This window comes from Pristiophorus japonicus, chromosome 6, assembly GCF_044704955.1.
Source record: "Pristiophorus japonicus isolate sPriJap1 chromosome 6, sPriJap1.hap1, whole genome shotgun sequence".
NCBI classification, from domain to species: domain Eukaryota; kingdom Metazoa; phylum Chordata; class Chondrichthyes; family Pristiophoridae; genus Pristiophorus; species Pristiophorus japonicus.
The window spans coordinates 95,550,998-95,574,262 of NC_091982.1; the positions used below are offsets into that span (position 1 = coordinate 95,550,998).

At 43.1% G+C, this 23,265-nt stretch overlaps 1 protein-coding gene across 1 annotated transcript in view; it reads left to right on the forward strand.

Moving 5' to 3' along the window:
* Positions 1 to 822: 822 nt before the first annotated feature.
* LOC139265189 (protocadherin-20-like) overlaps positions 823 to 23,265 on the forward strand; it is a 41,223-nt gene continuing 18,780 nt past the window's right edge. The window contains exon 1 of the mRNA XM_070882116.1: positions 823 to 902. Coding sequence (XP_070738217.1) covers positions 852 to 902 — 51 coding nt within the window. The 5' untranslated portion in view covers positions 823 to 851. The remainder of the gene's footprint in view (positions 903 to 23,265) is intronic.

A 23,265-nucleotide genomic window follows, 5' to 3' on the forward strand; every position in this document is an offset into this window, starting at 1 on the left:
CCGATATTCTGTTCAATTGGCGTGTAAAACCAGCTGCCGATTTTCCATCGCCTGTTTTGCATTGCTGCCCAAAACAAATTTCACCCGCTATATTTCGATCTATGAATCTATCTGTTTTTTTAGCATTCCACTTACTTAAAGATTTTTTCTTGATAGCTATTGTTGCTACCGACAGTCAAACTTGCTATTTCCTCTTACCACTAAGTCATGTTTTAATTCCCTTCAGGAGACTTTTGTACAACTCCTAGTTCACATTACATTTTGATTCCCTATGTATGTGTGCTTTTCCCTTACCTACCTTGACTTAATGGAGCAGAAGGAAGAAAACGATTAACGCTAACGCCCTGAAATTACTGGGATGCTAGTGTGTGAACACCCAAGCTGTGCATTTAAACCAAATTTGTAATTGCCTCCACTGAAGTAGTGCTGAGAGAGATTTCAGACATTTCCATATGCTGGTATCCCACAGCACAATTTCAGGCTCCAAATTATTTTTGGACAAAAACTATTTCGTGAACTGAATCTTTTATGAAATATTGTGGTAATACCCAAAGGTTCAAGAGATTTGCTGAATTGCATTAGTTTCCTCACAAACTGCTCATGCTCAAATGATGTTGCAAAACATTGCTGAAGTTTTCAAAGTTTAAGTGCAATGAATAATGAAATTGGAGGCAAACTGGATTGTGTGCCTTACATTAAAAACACAAATGCTAAAAAGCTGGTAGCCCCACCTACAGCTGCTGGCATTAAAAGCAGGAATTTCTGCTACACTGCAGCATTGACACTTTCAGGGACTGCTGAAGCAAGCACACTGTTCCTTATTAGCAGAGTAAATTCTATTAGTTGGAGACATGGATCTTAAAAGTAGCTTCTGTGTGGATTGTACAGGATCAGTGCTTCAGGTAATTGTTTTTGTTTTCTTTTTTACTTGTCTGCAGATGCATCTGTTTCTGTCCACTTTGAGAAATGCGGGAACAGAGCATTCAGAAAGCCTGTTCCAAGGAAAGAGTCATATGACCAATTTGTTATTTAAGATTATCAATACGTAAAGCTTCACTGTAATTCTTCAATGGCATATGCAATGTTATTTATTTCATTTAAGTTTATAAAAATGGGCTATAGATGCTGTGTAAAACTAAGCTTTTGCCACCTTGCTATTTTACATCTCAAATGTCTGCAATCTGCAATGGGTAGTTTCAAAAAGCATAAAGAATAAGTGTACACATACTGTAATTCTCAGTTGCAACATTAAGGTCTGTATTCTGCTTGTTATCCGTCGGAAAACTATGAGTAAATGTTGCTGAAGTACTTGTGAATGTCGAATTTGGTGAAGTTCAGTAAATTTTATCAACAGGTTAGAATGATTAGCTTTGTCATAGTCAACTCAGAATAAAATCTGAATATATATTTTAAAAACCAACAGAATGGCTGTTAATTTCTTCTAACAGCACCATTGCAAAGGATGGCATCATTTGTACAACAAAATGTGTGAAACAGGGGTGCAAAATTGGTGACTGGAATCACAAATTTGAAACAGTTAGCTAGCACTGTATAAACAAACAAATGTTCTTATCTGGCAATTTACAGACTATATAATCTACTGGCAATGGGAGTAAGTGCTCAGTGTCTACAGACATTTCTCCACAGACTCATTATTTGTTCCCCACCTCTTATCTGCTGGATTTATACCCATTAGTAATTCTGACCTGCACAATTTTTCAGTGTGTTACTTTATTTCACATTTCCTATATTGAAACAGTATTTATTTTATACAGAGTTCTACACTAAATATTTATTTCACATTCTTAATGTACAGTGAAACCCTGTTATGATGCATTAATTTCCCCATAAAAACATTTACCTTCAAGCATTCCTGCAATGAGGCTTCACTATAATATATAAAACAGGAAATACTGGAAACACTCAGCAGGTCAGGCAGCATCTGTATTTTGCTTTTGTTTCATTATTTATAAAGTTATTTCACAGATCTTTGAAAAGTCACTATTATTTCTTACTGCCGTTTAAAATAAACTGTGATTCATCATTAAAATGAATTAGGACCAAAGTTTGCCTTCTTATCTCATGTAGCAGTGCTGTAACAGCATTGTAGGGATAGGGATAAAGCCCATTTCCATCCAAAGCTTCTATTTCTCACTGCCATCAGAGGCTAGACAATCAGGAAGATGATTTGTATGACACTTAAAACCACTCCCAAAATTTCCACGACAACTCAGTTGTGTACCAAACAGACTAGAACTGTCCCAAGTTCAGCTGCCGAGTTCTCTGAGTTAGCTGTTCTCCGTCCCGGACAATATCAAGCTTGGGCTGGTGTCAGGTCCTCCCATGGGCTAGGTAGGCAGACTGTCCAACTTGTCTTACAGACAGAATTTAGGGTGGACATTAAACAAAACGGAATCCCAGCAGAACCGGGGCCCACCCCAAATTCCGGCTGCCTAGGGTGATGTGCATCTGTGCACAATGACGTCCAGAATTTCGGGGCCGGAATATCTGCACAAGTAAAGTCCAGCATGACATTCTTCAGAAGAGAGATGGGACAAAAAATGGAAAAAAAACAAAATTGCTTCCAAAAGGCTATCTATGCTCCAAAGTATATTTTCTTCTGCAAGACTCTTTGGGTTGTGAGTGAAATATATACCCTGGTGAGAATGTTGATTTTATTATTAAACAAGGAAACAAGATTCTTGATGTAAAATCAGAAAATGCTGGAAAACACTCAGCAGGTGAGGCAGCATCTGTGGAGAGAGAAACAGAGTTAATCTTTCAGATCGATGACCCTTCTCCTCAGAACTATGGTAGATTGCTGGTGTACCTGCTGAGCCATCCTGTTATGGCGGGGGGGGGGGGGGGGCGGGGGAGGTAAGGGGGCAAAGGTTTTGACTTTCCAAAAACTGGACATTAATCTTGTCAATTTTAGTTTATTTAATGACCACAAAGCTAAATGTTAATTACTTCAGTTTTCCACTGGATGAGTTTGTTCAATTGGATTTCCCTTAGAAACCTGGCCAATCAGAAACTGCCTGCAATATTTCATTGTACCCCTCTGAAGAACATAAGAACATAAGAATTAGGAACAGGAGTAGGCCATCTAGCCCATCGAGCCTGCTCCGCCATTCAATAAGATCATGGCTGATCTGGTCGTGGACTCAGCTCCACTTACCTGCCCTCTCCCCGTAACCCTTAATTCCCTTATTGGTTAAAAATCTATCTATCTTTGACTTGAAAACATTCAATGGGCTAGCCTCAACTGCTTCCTTGGGCAGAGAATTCCACAGATTCACAACCCTCTGGGAGAAGAAATTCTTTCTCAACTCGGTTTTAAATTGGCTCCTCCGTATTTTGAGGCTGTGTCCCCTAGTTCTAGTCTCCCCTACTAATGGAAACAACCTCTCTGCCTCTATCTTGTCTATCCCTTTCATGATTTTAAATGTTTCTATAAGATCGCCCCTTATCTTTCTGAACTCCAACGAGTAAAGACCCAGTCTACTCAATCTATCATCATAAGATAACCTCCTCATTTCTGGAATCAGCCGAGTGAATCATCTCTGTACCCCTTCCAAAGCTAGTATATCCTTCCTTAAGTAAGGTGACCAAAACTGCACGCAGTACTCCAGGTGCGGCCTTACCAATACCTTATACAATTGCAGCAAGACCTCCCTGCTTTTGTACTCCATCCCTCTCGCAATGAAGGCCAACATTCCATTCGCCTTCCTGATTTCCTGCTGCACCTGCAAACTAACCTTTTGGGATTCATGCACAAGGACCCCCAGGTCTCTCTGCACCACAGCATGTTGTAATTTCTCCCCATTCAAATAATATTCCCTTTTACTGTTTTTTTTTCCAAGGTGGATGACCTCACACTTTCCGACATTGTATTCCATCTGCCAAACCTTAGCCCATTCGCTTAACCTATCCAAATCTCCTTGCAGCCTCTCTGAGTCCTCTACACAACCCGCTTTCCCACTAATCTTAGTTTCATCTGCAAATTGTGTTGCACTACACTCTGTCCCCTCTTCTAGGTCATTTATGTATATTGTAAACAGTTGTGGTCCCAGCACTGATCCCTGTGGCACACCACTAACCACTGATTTCCAACCGGAAAAGGACCCATTTATCCCGACTCTTTGCTTTCTGTTCGCCAGCCAATTCTCTATCCATGCTAATACATTTCCTCTGACTCCGCGTTCCTTTATCTTCTGCAGTAACCTTTTGTGTGGCACCTTATCGAATGCCTTTTGGAAATCTAAATACACCACATCCATCGGTACACCTCTATCCACCATGCTCGTTATATCCTCAAAGAATTCCAGTAAGTTAGTTAAACATGATTTCCCTTTCATGAATCCATGCTGCGTCTGCTTGATTGCACTATTCCTATCTAGATGTCCCGCTATTTCTTCCTTAATGATAGTTTCAAGCATTTTTCCCACTACAGATGTTAAACTAACCGGCCTATAGTTACCTGCAATTTGTCTGCCCCCTTTTTTAAACAGAGGCGTTACATTAGCTGCTTTTCAATCCGTTGGTACCTCCCCAGAGTCCAGAGAATTTTGGTAGATTATAACGAATGCATCTGCTATAACTTCCGCCATCTCTTTTAATACCCTGGGATGCATTTCATCAGGACCAGGGGACTTGTCTACCTTCAGTCCCATTAGCCTGTCCAGCACTACCCCACTAGTGATAGTGATTGTCTCAAGGTCCTCCCTTTCCACATTCCTGTGGCCTGCAAATTTTGGCAACGTTTTTGTGTCTTCCACTGTGAAGACGGAAGCAAAATAATTGTTTAAGGTCTCAGCCATTTCCACATTTCCCATTATTAAACCCCCCTTTTCATCTTCTAAGGGACCAACATTTACTTTAGTCACTCTTTTCCATTTTATGTATGTGTAAAAGCTTTTACTATCTGTTTTTATGTTTTGCGCAAGTTTACCTTCGTAATCTATCTTTCCTTTCTTTATTGCTTTTTTAGTCATTCTTTGCTATTGCTTAAAATTTTCCCAATCCTCTAGTTTCCCACTAATCTTGGCCACCTTATACGCATTAGTCTTTGATTTGATACTTTCCTTTATTTCCTTGGTTATTCACGGCTGGTTATCCCTTCTCTTGCCGCCCTTCTTTTTCACTGGAATATATTTTTGTTGCGCACTATGAAAGAGCTCCTTAAAAGTCCTCCACTGTTCCTCAATTGTGCCACCGTTTAGTCCTTGTTTCCAGTCTACTTTAGCCAACTGTGCCCTCATCCCACTGTAGTCCCCTTTGTTTAAGCATAGTACGCTCGTTTCTGACACAACTTCGTCATCCTCAATCTGTATTACAAATTCAACCATATTGTGATCACTTATTCCGAGAGGATCTTTTACGAGCAGATCGTTTATTTGTCCTGTCTCATTACACAGGACCAGATCTAAGATGGCTTGCTCCCTTGTAGGTTCTGTTACATACTGTTCTAAGAAACAATCCCGTATGCATTCTATGAATTCCTCCTCCAGGCTACCCCGTGCGATTTGATTTGACCAATCGACATGTAGGTTAAAATCCCCCATGACTACTGCCATTCCTTTTTCACATGCCTCCATTATTCCCTTGATTATTGCCCGCCCCACCGTGAAGTTATTATTTGGGGGCCTATAAACTACGCCGACCAGTGACTTTTTCCCCTTACTATCTCTAATCTCCACCCACAATGATTCAACATTTTGTTCATTGGAGCCAATATCATCCCTCACAACTGCCCTGATATCATCTTTTATTAACAGAGCTACCCGACCTCCTTTCCCTTCTTGCCTATCTTTCTGAATCGTCAGATACCCCTGTATGTTTAATTCCCAGTCTTGGCCACCTTGCAACCATGTTTCTATAATGGCCACCAAATCATACCCATTTGTAATGATTTGTGCCGTCAACTCATTTACTTTATTTCGAATGCTGGGTGCATTTAGGTGGAGTGTTTCCATCCTAGTTTTTAAACCATGATTTTTAGTTTTGACCCCTCCTGCAGCCCTTTTATATTCAGTGGCCCTTTTTGTTTCTTGCCTTTGGTTTCTCTGCCCTCCACTTTTACTCATCTCTTTTCTGTCTTTTGTTTTTGTCTCCTTTTTGTTTCCCTCTGTCTCCCTGTATTGGTTCCCATCCCCCTGCCATATTACTTTAACTCCTCCCCAACAGCACTCGCAAACACTCCCCCTAGGACATTGGTTCCGGTCCTTCCCAAGTGCAGACCGTCCAGTTTGTACTGGTCCCACCTCCCCCAGAACCTGTTCCAATGCCCCACGAATTTGAATCCCTCCCTGCTTCACCACTGCTCAAGCCACGTATTCATCTGTGCTATCCTGCTATTCCTACTCTGACTAGCACGTGGCACTGGTAGCAATCCCGAGATTGCTACTTTTGAGGTCCTACTTTTTAATTTAGCTCCTAGCTCCTTAAATTCGTCTCGTAGGACCTCATCCCTTTTTTTACCTATGTCGTTGGTACCAATGTGCACCACGACAACTGGCTGTTCTCCCTCCCTTTTTTGAATGTCCTGCACTCGCTCGGAGATACCCTTGACCCTTGCACCAGGGAGGCAACATACCATCTTGGAGTCTCGATTGCGGCCGCAGAAACGCCTATCTATTCCCCTTATGATTGAATCCCCTCTCACTATCGCTCTCCCATTCTTTTTCATGCCCTCCTGTACAACAGAGCCAGCCACGGTGCCATGAACTTGGCTGCTGCTGCTCTCCCCTGATGAGTCATCTCCCTCAACAGCACTCAAAGCAGTGTATCTGTTTTGCAGGGGGATGACCAGATGGGACCCTTGCACTACCTTCTTTGTATTACTCTTCCTGCTGGTCTTCCATTCTCTAGCTGGCTGTGGATCCTTCTCATGCGGTAAAACCAACTCACTACACGTGCCACTTATGTCATTCTCAGCATCATGGATGCTCCAGAGTGAATTCACCCTCAGCTCCAATTCCGCAACGCGGTCCGTCAGGAGATGGAGGCGGATACACTTCTCACACACGTAATCGGCAGGGACACCGGAAGTGTCCCTGAGTTCCCACATGGTACAGGAGGAGCATATCACGTGACCGAGCTCTCCTGCCATGCCTTAACCCTTAGATACCCTTAAATTGGTCACAACAATGTTACAGTTTATTTACTGATATAAAAAATAAGAAGAAAAGCTACTCACCAATCACCAGCCAATCACTTACCCCCTTGGCTGTGACGTCACCTTTTGATTCCTTTCTACTTCTTTTTTGCTTTCTCTCCCGCTGCAGCTGCACAAGCACGCCTTTATAGGCCCCTCCGACGCTGCTCCCGCCTCTCACCAACTGCCGCTGCCTGTGGAACACCCGTTGGGCCTTTATAGGCCGCTCCGACGCTGCTCCCGCCTCTCACCAACTGCCGCTCTTAATTATTGATATCAGAGATTGAGGAACTATCAGAAATTAACATAGCAAATTTTACATAGAATTACATAGACTGTACAGCACAGAAACAGGCCATTCAGTATCACTTGTCAATGCTGGTGTTTATGCTTCACACGGGTCTCCTCTCACCCTCTTCATTTTTATTCTTTATCTTTCTTTTCATCTAACCCTATCAGAATCTGAATTCACTGACATGGGCATGAACAGATTCTGTAAGTCCAGTTTATAGAGTTATGCTTTTGGAATGAAAATATTTGCTTTAATGTGTCATCAATAAGATTTGAAGTCACAAAGAGTAAAATTCAAATTACATCGGATATACGACACAGAAACAGGCCGTTTGGCCCCACCAGTTCATGCCGGCGCTTATGGTCCACTCGAGCCTCCTCCCCTCTTTCCCTATCTAAATCTATCAGCATAACCCTCTATTTCCTTCCCCCTCATATGCTTGTCTAGCCTTCCCTTAAATGCATCTATACTATTCGCTTCAACCACTCCCTGTGGAGGTGAGTTCCATATTCTCACCACTCTCTGGGTCAAGTAGTTTCTTCTGAATTCCTGATTTGATTTCTTGGTGATTATCTTATATTGATGGCCTCTAGTTATGCTCTTCCCCACAAGTGGAAACATTCTCTCTGTATCCACTCTATCAAAATCTTTCATCATTTTAAAAATCTCTATTAGATCATCCTATCGAGTTTTAAAAATTGCATGCATAATTTTTCCTTTGAAATTTGTATTAAAAATTACCTGTATTCATTTACTGGTGAGTTCTGACCTTCCTTGTACTTGTAATGATTTACCTCAATATCCAAATCTTGAGATTTGTAATTTCACAGAGGGAGGAAAGGAAATGCAATCTCACACAGATAAGTTGTTTTATTGCACAAAATAAATTATCCAGAGGAAAGCATCGTATTTAGTGCTCAAAAAATCAAATTATCAGATAGCTTAAATGAACTGACTTTGATTTAAGAGTTGGTAGACGAACAACACATTGTAGCTTTCAAACAGTTTACCATTTAGCTATTCAAAGTGCCCTGAGCTGAGTGCTGGTAATAATTTATCTATGCTAATGAGCATAATGCAGGAGACGGTTAGAGCCTGATAGCAGTAAGTTGGGTGAGCATTTAACCTCCAACATTACCTGCGGTTCCCAACAGCCATCCCCTGTCCCCCACACAACAGTGAGCCAGTTAGTGTAACAATTACAACAAAAGCCAGGTAGAACACATAGCGGCTACATTGTTGAAGTAGCTCCAGCTAATTCCTACCTGCTCATTTTAATTTCCCACAGTGAAAACTAACACATCTTTCTTTGAAAGCTCCTTAGCAAGGCAACTGTAGATTGACAAAAAAAAAATGTTACCACCAATTTTACTCCCTTTTTGTTGAGGCAGATAAGAGGTGGTTAGATATTTTACTTTACCACCTGGGTATTAAGCTTCACCTGGGTGGAACTTTTGTGGGGACAGTCACACGCTGCCTACAGAACTCTTTTTCTTCCATTAATTTAAATGAAAGGAAAATCAGATGGGTTCTGTTAAACTATCCACCTCACCACAGTTTCTTTCCTGCACTCCGCCCAGGGCTATGCTTAACACCCATCATCATCATAGGCAGTCCCTCGGAATCGAGGAAGACTTGCTTCCACTCCCAAAATGAGTCCTTTGGTGGCAAAACAGTCCAATGCGAGAGCCACAGACCCTGTCACAGGTGGGTCAGACATTCGTCGGGGGAAGGGGGGGGGGTGGGACTGATTCGTTGCACACTCCTTACGCTGCCTGCGCCTGACCTCTTCACGCTTGCGGCGTTGAGATTCGAAGAGCTCAACGCCCTCCCGAATGCATCCTCTCCACCTAGGGGCGGTCTTCAGCCAAGGACTCCCAGGTATCAGTGGTGATGTCGCACTTTACCAGGGAGGCTTTGAGGGTGTCCTTGTAACGTTTCCGCTGCCCAACTTTGGCTCATTTTCCTCTAGTTAATAACGAATGGATGATGCTATGCTTAACACTCGGGATTATGCTTAACACTCAGGATTATGCTTAACACCCAGGGCTATGCTTAACACCCAGGATTATGGGATTATACTTAACATCCAGGATTATGCTTAACACTCAGGATTATGCTCAACACCCAGAATTATGGGATTATGCTTAACATCCAGGATTATGTTTAACACAAAGGCAGTGAAAGCGGAAACCTATCCTCGGGAGTAGTGAACAAAAGGACAAAAAAAATCTCAGTGTGAGCTGACCTACCGATTCCCACATTTTAACGCCCTGCTCTACTATTGTTGCCATTGAAAAACTGCAACAAAAAAAAATCCCCCATAGACTTTTGTTTGCCAGAGTTACTAATGTGCCAGTGCTAAAACTAGCACAGTGACATTGAGAAGCTTCGGGGTGTTACATAGAAAATAGGTGCAGGAGCAGGCCATTCAGCCCTTCTAGCCTGCACCGCCATTCAATGAGTTCATGGCTGAACATGAAACTTCAGTACCCCCTTCCTGCTTTCTCGCCATAACCCTTGATCCCCCGAGTAGTAAGGACTTCATCTAACTCCCTTTTGAATATATTTAGTGAATTGGCCTCAACTACTTTCTGTGGTAGAGAATTCCACAGGTTCACCACTCTCTGGGTGAAGAAGTTTCTCCTCATCTCGGTCCTAAATGGCTTACCCCTTATCCTCAGACTGTGACCCCTGGTTCTGGACTTCCCCAACATTGGGAACATTCTTTCTGCATCTAACCTGTCTAAACCCGTCAGAATTTTAAACGTTTCTATGAGATCCCCTCTCATTCTTCTGAATTCCAGTGAATATAAGCCTAGGCGATCCAGTCTTTCTTCATATGTCAGTCCTGCCATCCTGGGAATCAGTCTGGTGAACCTTCGCTGCACTCCCTCAAAGCAAGAATGTCCTTCCTCAGATTAGGAGACCAAAACTGCACACAATATTCAAGGTATGGTCTCACCAAAGTCCTGTACAACTGCAGTAAGACCTCCCTGCTCCTCCACTCAAATCCTCTTGCTATGAAGGCCAACATGCCATTTGCTTTCTTTACTGCCTGCTGTACCTGCATGCCGACTTTCAATGACTGATGTACCATGACACCCAGGTCTCGTTGCACCTCCCCTTTTACTAATCTGTCACCATTCAGATAATAATCTGCCTTCCTGTTTTTGCCACCAAAGTGAATAACCTCACATTTATCCACATTATACTGCATCTGCCATGCATTTGTCCACTCACCAAACCTGTCCAAGTCACCCTGCAGCCTCTTAGCATCCTCCTCATAGCTCACACTGCCACCCAGCTTAGTGTCATCTGCAAACTTGGAGATATTACATTCAATTCCTTCATCTAAATCATTAATATATATAGTAAATAGCTGGGGTCCTAGCACTGAACCTTGCTGCACCCCACTAGTCACTGCCTGCCATTCTGAAAAGGACCCGTTTATATTTAATAACGAGTGGATGGTGCAATACAGAAAGAACCCTGCATTGTACCAAAGGCAGATAGTATTATGTTTTGAAAGAATGTTGCCAACAGAGCTCTGTAATAATCGTATCTAGTATTTCCAGCACTCGCAACGATGTACAGAATTGCACACAATTGTTTTAATGGGCACAAATCAAAGGGTAGAAGAATGATAGATATCTTTTCAGGCTTTTCTCCCTTCTTTCCCTTGAATCACTTGTGAAAGCAATAGTGCCAAGTCAATAAATCATTGGACAAGTCACATGCTTTGGCAAAGCTGTACATCCTGTTATTTACAGGGCACTGTTTGAAAAAGTGGTTCGTGAACCTATTTTCTTTGTGGAGGGAGAAGAACCCGAAAAGTCTTTTCATGCGAACACTGTACACAATTGAAGCAATGATGCATTGCATAAATCACTGCATCCTGTGTCCTCAATTTAAAAATGATTGGCAAACATTTTCTTCACGACAGTATATGCACACCTGTCGAATGTGGCCAAAAAATGAAATGAATGCATTAAGATTTTTACTCACTTCACAATTTCCTTTTAACTCTAATCCTGCAAATTCATTTGGATGTCCATCAAATTTTTCAGAGCTTGTGAACTATTCATGGTACCGTGCAGATTCAATTCCCCAGCACAGTAAACAGAGGAAATTGAAATGACAACATTCACGATGTGCTGCTCACTCTCAATCTGCTGCATGTTTTTTATGACCTAAGATAAAAATTCAACAATTACATTTGGAAAGTTTGCACTGCAGCAGATAGCCAACCATAGCAGCTGGCATTTACAAAGCGCCTTTAATGTAGAAAATAGTTCCAAGGCGCTTCGCAGAAGCGTAATCAGACAAAAATGGAGACCGAGCCAAAGAAGGGGATATAAGTAGCGGTCTAAAAGCTTGGGTTTTAAGGAGTGGCTTAAAGGAAGAGAGGGCGTTGGAGAGGCTTAAGGAGAGAATTGCAGAATTCAATGGGAGATGGGATGCATAAGAGGCAAATTTATATCAATTTGAAGACAGAGAAAATGCACCCTCACATGACTTGTGACAAAAATGATGCACTGCCTGCTGACTTCTTGCTCCAAACAGCAGATAGTTTGCCACATTGATGACCTTATAAATATTTTTACTTCTTTCGATTCCCTTCGCAACACACAATAGGAGTGTTCCCTCATGAAGGTCACGAATCCAACGGCATCTAATCAGGAAGGTAACCTAGAAAAAAACCTTGTGTTGCTCAGAAGGCCACACCCAACTTGATTTGTTTCCAGTGAAGCTGACTTGTGTTGATTACTAAGGGTGCATTGACACCCAAGAACGTTGGTAAAAGTTGACCAACAGCTTCCAAAAAAGCTGGCACAGTTCCCAATGGCTGACAACCGAAAACAGCCCTGTTCAGAAGTTTATGTCAAGTGAAAACAAGTAGGTACTTGTATTAAAGGGGGGAAAGTAAATAAAGGGGCAAATCCAAATATTAAACACAAAAAAAACGCAATCTGGTTAATTGTAAGCACTTTTATACCTCACAATTGATAAGGAATACAAAGTGACATGTGGATTTTCAACAGATCAATCTGACAATCACCTCTCCTCAACAGCAACTGTTCCATATCCATCTACCTTCACCACCAAGATCACAGAGGTGCCCGCCTCCACTAGGCCCCATTCACAAAGGGACATCACTCCACCAGGCCCAGTTCAAAAAGACACTATACCCCAACTCCTCCACCTCCCACAGAGATGCTCTGTCCTCTTCCAACCTTTACAGCTCATATGTTTTCTCTTCTCCTATTCTCCGTTCAATTCAACCTGCCATTCTTTACCCCCTCCAACACAGTTGAAGCTGCTATTCTGTTTCAACCCCTCCCCATTCAATCTACACTATTCACTTCCCTCCAATTCAAGCTGGGGTATTTTGCTCCTCCTCAGTTGGTATTATCCCCCACAAACATCAGATTGTGCTAGTACTCTTTCTCCACTCTCCAGTTCAAGCTGACACTCTTCTCCTCACCACCCCTCTTCCCCATCCCCCCCGCCCTGCACCCCATTCTTTCTTCATACATCTTTTTAGATAATGCTGGCAATCTACTGCCTCCTTCACTCCAAATGGTCACCTCCAACTTCTTACCCTTCTCCCAACACTCCCAGCTTTTCCCTGTTTCTGCCTTCCCTTCTTTCCTCTTCTTGTCTTCACTGACATCTATTTCCCCTTCTCTATGGCATTTATTTTCAGACATTTCTTCCTTCTCACTCCCCTTCACTGCCATCCCAGTTCACACTTCTATTCCTCTTCAATGTTATCCAATTCCCCCATTCCCATTCCTCTTTGTTACCATTTATTTCCGTCCTCTTCCCTTTCCCCTTCATTGCCATCCATTTCTTCCTTCTCCCCGCCCCTCCACAACGATAGTTTTCTATCTCTTGCCTTTCCATTTCAATTGCCATCCATTTCCCCTCCCCACTCCCTTCAGCACCTCTGCTACCTGAGTGTGGGAAATTAATCTGGTCACTCCATACAATAAGCAAGAACTACTGTTGTTATGAGAATTCCCACGTACAACATTCCCATTGAGAGCAGACCTCTCTCAGTGCGGCAAAGAGGAGAAAGGGACCAGGTTCATTTAATTTTGGAATTAAATGCTGACATGTGAACCAAAACAATACGTGCATGCCCAAAACGGGAGTAATTTTAACTTTGCCGATCATATCAAACAGTGACAACAAGCATTTTCTGATTTCTATTTTTATTTCAAATTTCCAGCATCCACCATATCTTGCTTCACTTTAGCGTAAAACAGGGGGATCCAGCCATTAGGCACCCCAACCGATTATGCTTTCTATTACAAGTTATTATTACACTTTAGATATTAGCATCAGTACAAAACAGTTTCACCTCTCACTGAGCTCAAGGTAAGGGCACATGGGAATTAGTTTGGGCTTTCATTCCCGATTTACACTAAATGATTAACACTGGTTTAAAGCTGAAAGCACTTTGAACTGATACTAAGCGAGTCATTTTAACCCAAAAAACTGGTGGGTTGAGGTTGGGTGGGAAGTTAAAGTGTTAAAAATCTAAATCCTGACCAGAACCCGCCTTCAACCCACTCACTTCCGGTTTTAACTGAGCCAGCCCGTTCCCATGAGGTGGATCACCCATTAAATTATCATAATGAGGCTGGAAGCTTCTGATTTAACAAAATTTAACAGTGGCTGGTTGGGTTTTGTAAGCCCACCCTCCCACCCCCAGTGCTCCTCCAGCTACCACCTCCTAACCTCTCCCCGGCCCCTACACAGCTCCTCCCTCCTCGTGACCGTCTGGTGTCATAAGAACAGAAGAAATAGGAGCAGGAGTAGGCCATACGGCCCCTCAAGCCTGCTCCGCCATTTAATACGATCATGGCTGATCCGATCATGTACTCAGGTCCACTTCCCTGCCCGCTCCCCATAACCCCTTATTCCCTTATCGGTTAAGAAGCTGTCCATCTCTGTCTTAAATTTATTCAATATCCCAGCTTCCATAGCTCTCTGAGGCAGCAAATTCCACAGATCCACAACCCTCTGAGAAAAGAAATTTCTTCTCATCTCAGTTTTAAATGGGCAGCCTCTTATTCTAAGATTATGCCCTCTAGTTCAGTGGAACCTAAGAACATAAGAAGATAAGAATTAGGAACAGGAGTAGGCCATCTAGCCCCTCGAGCCTGCTCCGCCATTCAACAAGATCATGGCTGATCTGGCCGTGGACTCAGCTCCACTTACCCGCCCGCTCCCCATAACCCTTAATTCCCTTATTGGTTAAAAATCTATCTATCTGTGATTTGAATACATTCAATGAGCTAGCCTCAACTGCTTCCTTGGGCAGAGAATTCCACAGATTCACAACCCTCTGGGAGAAGAAATTCCTTCTCAACTCAGTTTTAAATTGGCTCCCCCGTATTTTGAGGCTGTGCCCCCTAGTTCTAGTCTTCCCGACCAGTGGAAACAACCTCTCTGCCTCTATCTTGTCTATCCCTTTCATGATTTTAAATGTTTCTATAAGATCACCCCTCATCCTTCTGAACTCCAAAGAGTAAGGACCCAGTCTACGCAATCTATCATCATAAGGTAACCCCCTCATCTCCGGAATCAGCCCATTGAATCGTCTCTGTACCCCCTCCAAAGCTAGTATATCCTTCCTTAAGTAAGGTGACCAAAACTGCATGCAGTACTCCAGGTGCGGCCTCACCAATACCCTGTACAGTTGCAGCAGGACCTCCCTGCTTTTGTACTCCATCCCCCTCGCATTGAAGGCCAACATTCCATTCACCTTTCTGATTACCTGCTGCACCTGCAGACTAACTTTTTGGGATTCATGCACAAGGACCCCCAGGTCCCTCTGCACCGCAGCATGTTGTAATTTCTCCCCATTCAAATAATATTCCCTTTTACTTTTTTTTCCCAAGGTGGATGACCTCACATTTTCCGACATTGTATTCCATCTGCCAAACCTTAGCCCATTCGCTTAACCTATCTAAATCTCTTTGCAGCCTCTCTGTGTCCTCTACAAAATCCGCTTTCCCACTAATCTTTGTGTCATCTGCAAATTGTGTTACACTACACTCTGTCCCCACTTCCAGATCATCTATGTATATTGTAAACAGTTGTGGTCCCAGCACCGATCCCTGTGGCACACCACTAACCACCGATTTCCAACCTGAAAAGGACCCATTTATCCCGACTCTCTGCTTTCTGTTAGCCAGCCAATTCTCTATCCATGCTAATACATTTCCTCTGACTCCACGTACCTTTATCTTCTGCAGTAACCTTTTGTGTGGCACCTTATCGAATGCCTTTTGGAAATCTAAATACACCACATCCATCAGTACACCTCTATCCACCATTCTTGTTATATCCTCAAAGAATTCCAGTAAATTAGTTAAACATGATTTCCCCTTCATGAATCCATGTTGCGTCTGCTTGATTGCACTATTCCTATCTAGATGTCCCGCTATTTCTTCCTTAATGATGGCTTCAAGCATTTTCTCCACTACAGATGTTAAACTAACCGGCCTATAGTTACCTGCCTATTTGTCTGCCCCCTTTTTTAAACAGAGGCGTTACATTAGCTGCTTTCCAATCCGCTGGTACCTCCCCAGAGTCCAGAGAATTTTGGTAGATTATAACGAATGCATCTGCTATAACTTCCGCCATCTCTTTTAATACCCTGGGATGCATTTCATCAGGACCAGGGGACTTGTCTTCCTTCAGTCCCATTAGCCTGTCCAGCACTACCCCCCTAGTGATAGTGATTGTCTCAAGATCCTCCCTTCCCACATTCCCGTGACCAGCAATTTTTGGCATGGCTTTTGTGTCTTCCAGTGTGAAGACCGAAGCAAAATAATTGTTTAAGGTCTCAGCCATTTCCACATTTCCCATTATTAAATCCCCCTTCTCATCTTCTAAAGGACCAACGTTTACTTTAGTCACTCTTTTCCGTTTTATATATCTGTAAAAGCTTTTACTATCTGTTTTTATGTTTTGCGCAAGTTTACTTTCGTAATCTATCTTTCCTTTCTTTATTGCTTTCTTAGTCATTCTTTGCTGTTGTTTAAAATTTTCCCAATCTTCTAGTTTCCCACTAACCTTGGCCACCTTATACGCATTGGTTTTTAATTTGATACTCTCCTTTATTTCCTTGATTATCCACGGCTGGTTATCCCTTCTCTTACTGTCCTTCTTTTTCACTGGAATATATTTTTGTTGCGCACTATGAAAGAGCTCCTTAAAAGTCCTCCACTGTTCCTCAATTGTGCCACCGTTTAGTCCTTGTTTCCAGTCTACTTTATCCAACTCTGCCCTCATCCCACTGTAGTCCCCTTTGTTTAAGCATAGTACGCTCGTTTGAGACACTACTTCCTCACCCTCAATCTATATTACAAATTCAACCATACTGTGATCACTCATTCCGAGAGGATCTTTTACGAGGAGATTGTTTATTATTCCTGTCTCATTGGACAGGAACAGATGTAAGATAGCTTGCTCCCTTGTAGGTTCTGTAACATACTGTTCTAAGAACCAATCCCATATACATTCTATGAATTCCTCCTCAAGGCTACCCTTTGCGATTTGATTTGACCAATCGATATGTAGGTTAAAATCCCCCATGATTACTGCCATTCCTTTTTCACATGCCTCCATTATTCCCTTGATTTTTGTCCGCCCCACTGTGAAGTTATTATTTGGGGGCCTATGAACTACGCCCACCAGTGACTTTTTCCCCTTACTATCTCTAATCTCCACCCACAATGATTCACCATTTTGTTCATTAGAGCCAATATCGTCTCTCACAACTGCCCTGATATCAACCTTTATTAACAGAGCTACCCCACCTGCTTTCCATTCTTGTCTATCTTTCCGAATTGTCAGATACCCCTGTATGTTTAATTCCCAGTCTTGGCCACCCTGCAACCATGTTTCTGCAATGGCCACCAAATCATATCCATTTGTAATAATTTGTGCCGTCAACTCATTTACTTTATTTCGAGTGCTGCGTGCGTTTAGGTCGAGTGTTTTAATACTAGTTTTTAAATCATGATTTTTAGTTTTGACCCCTCCTGCAGCCCCTTTATATTCATATATATTGTCCCTTCCTATCACCTTGTGGTTTATGCTTACCCCAGTGCTACTCTGCTCTGTTGCCTCCTGCCTTTTGCATTCTTTCTTGGGGTCCTGTTCATCTGAGCTCTCACCCACTCTAACTAGCTCAGAGCCCTCTCCTGGGTTCCGAATGCTCCTTGCATTGAGGCACCGAGCTTTCATGCTTGCCTTTTTATTACACTTTGACCCTTTAGAATTTTGCTGTACAGTGGCCCTTTTTGTTTTTTGCCTTGGGTTTCTCTGCCCTCCACTTTTACTCATCTCCTTTCTGTCTTTTGCTTCTGTCTCCATTTTGTTTCCCTCTGTCTCCGTGAATTGGTTCCCAACCCCCTGCCATATTAGTTTAAATCCTCCCCAACAGCACCAGCAAACACTCCCCCTCGGACATTGGTTCCGGTCCTGCCCAGGTGCAGACCGTCCGGTTTGTACTGGTCCCACCTCCCCCAGAACCGGTTCCAATGCCCCAGGAATCTGAATGCCTCCCTGCTGCACCACTGCTCAAGCCACGTATTCATCTGAGCTATCCTGCGATTCCTACTCTGACTAGCACGTGGCACTGGTAGCAATCCCGAGATTACTACTTTTGAGGTCCTACTTTTTAATTTAGCTCCTAGCTCCTTAAATTCGTCTCGTAGAACCACATCCCTTTTTTTACCTATATCGTTGGTACCAATGTGCACCACGACAACTGGCTGTTCACCCTCCCTTTTCAGAATGTCCTGCACCCGCTCCGTGACATCCTTGACTCTTGCACCAGGGAGGCAACATACCATCCTGGAGTCTCGGTTGCGGCCGCAGAAACGTCTATCTATTCCCCTTACAATTGAATCCCCTTTCACTATTGCTCTCCCACTCTTTTTCCTGCCCTCCTGTGCAGCAGAGCCAGCCACGGTGCCATGAACCTGGCTGCTGCTGCCCTCCCCTGATGAGTCATCCCCCTCAACATACTCAAAGCGGTGTATCTGTTTTGCAGGGGGATGACTGCAGGGGACCCCTGCACTACCTTCCTTGCACTGCTCTCCCTGCTGGTCTTCCATTCCCTATCTGGCTGTGGACCCTTCACCTGCGGTAAGACCAACTAGCTACACGTGCTACTCACGTCATTCTCAGCATCGTGGATGCTCCAGAGTGAATCTACCCTCAGCTCCAATTCCGCAAACGCGGACCGTCAGGAGCTGGAGGTGGATACACTTCCCACACACGTAGTCGTCAGGGCTGAGTTCCCACATGGTACAGGAGGAGCATATCACGTGTCCGAACTCTCCTGCCATGACTTAACCCTTAGATTAACTTAAATTGGCAACAACAATGCTAAAAGTTAAATGCTAAAACATCTTCTCTGCTTCCACCTTATCAAGCTCCCTCATTATCTTATATGTTTCGATAAGATCTCCATTCATACTTCTGAACTCCAATTTGTATAGGCTCAACCTACTCAACCTTTCCTCATAAGTCAACCCTCTCATCTCCGGAATCAACCTAGTGACCCTTCTCTGAGGTTTCTCAACTGCTTCTGATCCCCCCACTTTCTACCTGCCAGAGAATTAACATTCAGCCCTCATTTGCAATGCCAATGCGCCATAACACTGATCCATCAACAAGAAAAGTGATGCAAAGCAGCCTCGGGGCAACTGCAATTACAAATACCATCCTAAAAACCAACAATTTTTGTATTGAAGTTTAAAAAAAGAACTTACTGAGCCTTTCACCATCTCAGGACAACCTAAAGCACATCACAGACAATTAAGTATTAATACAGCCAATGAATTACTTTTAAAGTGTAGTCACTGTTGCAGTGCGGGGAAACGCAGCAGCCAATTTATGTACAACAAGGTCTCACAAATAGCAATGAGATAAATGAGGGATAAATATTGGCCTGGATACTTGGAGAATTCCCCTGCTATTCTTTTGAATAATGCCATGAGATCTTTTAAGTGCACCTGAGAGAGTAGTGGCGGTGTTGGTATAACTCTCAAATGAAATACAGCACTGCCTCAGTATTGCACTGAATTGTCGGCCGAGATTATGGCCTCACGTGTCTGGACTGGGCCTTAAATCCACAGGCTTCTGACTCAGAAGTAAGAGCACCACCACTGACCAAGGTTGATACCTAAATTTTGTACAGAATTGAAATACCTGTTCAAGATTTGTTTACCTATCATACTCCATTCTATTTTTCTGAACTGCAGTTATCTTTTTGCATGTTTTTTTTTTAGTTTGCTTTCCGAATATTTATTTACTTAATGGGCCGAAAATTGCAGTCGGAGGCTTCCTTCGTACAAACGCCTCTGATATGAAAAAAATCTATGAAACTACCTGCTTGTCCTGGACGAACATACGATTCCAGTCCGAGGTCATCTTTCGCTGCGCAGCGCATGGGGAGATGTCTTTCACGTACAAGCACATCTGCTGGAAACACGTGGGCCTAGACCACCAATCACTATCTAGTATTCTCATTGATAAAAATGGGAGCTCCATTTATATGGGCTCCAATTAGTACCAATGAGAATACCCCCCTAAAACACCGAAACACAGCACAATAAATTTAAAAAACACCTCACATATTTAAAATTAATTGAAATGAAATGCAATTAAATGTTTTAGAAATATATATATTTTGGGGAATCTTTTAAAAATGTGTTTTAATAGAGTTAAAAATAAACGTATCTTAATAGACATGGTTTTCAATATAAAAATGAATGATTACATTTAATTTTTGAATGTTTGAAAAGTGTTACGTTGGTAAAAGTAGGCTATATGCCTGTTTTTATCAGGCGTAAAAGTTTGAAGGACATTCGCTGGGCATGAGTTGGGCAAATAGCCTTCTCCCAGGGATGCGTAGAATCTGTCAAAAGAAATCCACAGTGCTGTTAGGGAGCGAGTTCAGGGTTTTGCACCAGCTACGATGAAGGAATGGTGGAATATTTCAAGATGGTGGGGAACTTGGAGGTGATGCTGTTCCCATGTTCCTGCTGCCCTTGCTCTTCTAGGTGGTAGAGGTCGCGGGTTTGGGAGGTGCTGTCGACGAAGTCTTCGCGAGTTGCTACAGTGCATCTTGTAGATGATACGCCCTGCAGCCACGATGCACGGGTGATGGAGGGAGTGAATGTTTAAGGTGGTGGATGGGGTCCCAATCAAGTGGGCTGCTTTGTCCTGGATGGTGTCGAGCTTCTTGACACCATCCAGGCAAATGGAGAGTATTCCAGTACACTCCTGACTTGTGGCTTGCAGATGGTGGAAAGTCTTTGGGGAGTCAGGAGGTGAGACACTCACTGCAGAATACCCAGCTCCTGATCTGCTCTTGTTACCACAGTATTTATGTGGCTGGTCCAGTTAAGTTTCTAGTCAATGGTGACCCCCAGGATGTTGATGGTGGGGGATGGTAATGCCGTTGAATGTCAAGGGGTGATGGTTAGACTCTCGCTTGTTGGAGATGTCATTGCCTGGCATTTATGTGCGCAAATGTTACTTGCCACTTATCAGCCCAAGCCTGAATGTCGTCCAGGTCTTGCTGCATGCAGGCATGGACTGCTCCATTATCTGAGGAGTTGCGAATGGCACTGAACACTGTGCAATCATCAGCGAACATCCCACTTCTGACCTTCATGATGGAGGGAAGGTCATTGATGAAGCAGCTGAAGATGGTTGGGCCTAGGACACTGCCCTAAGGAACACCTGCAGTAATGTCCTGGGGCTACGATGATTGACCTCCATCCCCCACAACCATCTTCCTTTGTGCTAGGTGTGACAGCCAGTGGAGAGTTTTTCCCCTTATTCCCATTGACTTCAATTTTACTAGGGCTCCTTGATGCCACACTCGTCAAATGCTGCTTTGATGTCAGGGGCAGTAACTCTCACCTCACCTCTGGAATTCAGCTCTTTTGTTCATGTTTGGACCAAGGCTGTAATGAGGTCTGGAGCCAAGTGGTCCACGCGGAACCCAAACTTGACATGGGTGAGCAGGTTATTGGTGAATTTTGTCGCAGAGAGCATGCAGAAATCAAGCTCATGCAGCAGAAGGAGCGTGCAGCAAACCAGGCTCCCTGCCCACCCTTTCCCTCAACGACTATTTGTCCCACCTGTGACAGAGACTGTGGTTCTTGTATTGGACTGTACAGCCACCTAAGAACTCATGCTAAGAGTGGAAGCAAGTCTTCCTCGATTCCGAGGGATTGCCTATGATGATGATGATTGGTGAGTAACTGCCACTTGATAGCACTGTCAATGACACCTTCCATCACTTTGCTGATGATTGAGAGTAGACTGATCGGTCCATAATGCCCTGCCATGTGGTTACAGATTGTGATGGAATACAATTCTGCTGCTGCTGATGGCCCACAGCGCCTCATGGATGCCCAGTTTTGAGCTGCTAGATCTGTTCTGAATCTATCCCATTTAGCACTGTGGTAGTGCCACACAACACGATGGAGAGTGTCCTTAGTGTGAAGATGGGACTTTGTCTTCACAATGACTGTGTGGTGATCACTGCTACCAATGCTGTCATGGACAGATACATCTGTGACAGGTAAATTGGTGAGGATGAGGTCAAGTAGGTTTTTCCCTAGTGTTGGTTCTCTTGCCTTCTGCTGCAGGCCCAGTCTATGTCCTTCAGAACTCGACCAGCTGTCAGTAGTGGTGCTAATGAGCCACACTTGGTGATGGACATTGAAGTCCTCCACCCAGAGTATGTTCAAGCCGATGATTCCAGACTCTGAACTGTTCATTGATGCTGTGCATTTCCTTTTAATTGAGATTTAATTTAAGTGACACATCTTTTTAATAGGGAGCTTCGTGTGCTTAATGGATGCATAATAACAAGAATGAGCATTTCTTTCGTGCCTTATAGCCAGAGTAGGATTCAGTGAGATATCAGGTGTTGGCTGCTACCAGTTTGAGGGTCCTGCCCAACACAACAGAAGTGGGAGTAATATACTCGCATAAACCGCAATTAATTTTAAAACACATCTGACACGTAGCTTAGCAATTTACACTGGATGGTTTATGTCTTCACTGAGCCACCATCAAAACTATTTATTTTTAATAGAACTCATGAGAAAAGAGTGGTATCATTTTCTCCGAACCACCTTCTCCCAGCATGTGTAATTGTCTTAAAAACATGTTTATTTTTAAATGAGAAGGCGAGCCAAATTTTTTGAGTAGCTTTTCTTTCTCGCTGATTTGGGACTTATTTCCCATGAGATCACTGTGCAAGCCATTCCACAGCCTCCCAATAAGTGCAGAAAATAGTAAATTAAATTAGAACTTTAACAATTCAACGAACATTCTGCATGGTAAAGTATACGCTGTGACCAATAAAATTCATTCACATAATGTAGCTTTAGTCAGTCAGTGATTTATTTCCCATAGATTGTCAATCCAAAACTCCTCTATCTCATTCTGCAGTTGCTCATAAGTTCAAAATACTCTTGAGCTTTGCATTTGAGTTTACATAATTTCATATAGCTAACATAAACACATTTTCAGCAGGGATTTGCTTTGAAAGCCATGTTTAAATGATTTTGTCGGAGTATGGATTTCTGCGCTTACCACTTTCTTTATGCCTGATTAGTTATTTGCTGCAAACTCACACAGGGTGAACCAAGGACTACCAATTTGACAATATGCTGCAAGCTGCCCACACTCACCCACCCTCTATCCCATTATCCCTGTTCAACTTAAGGCTTTTGTTGGTGAATGACCTCATTCC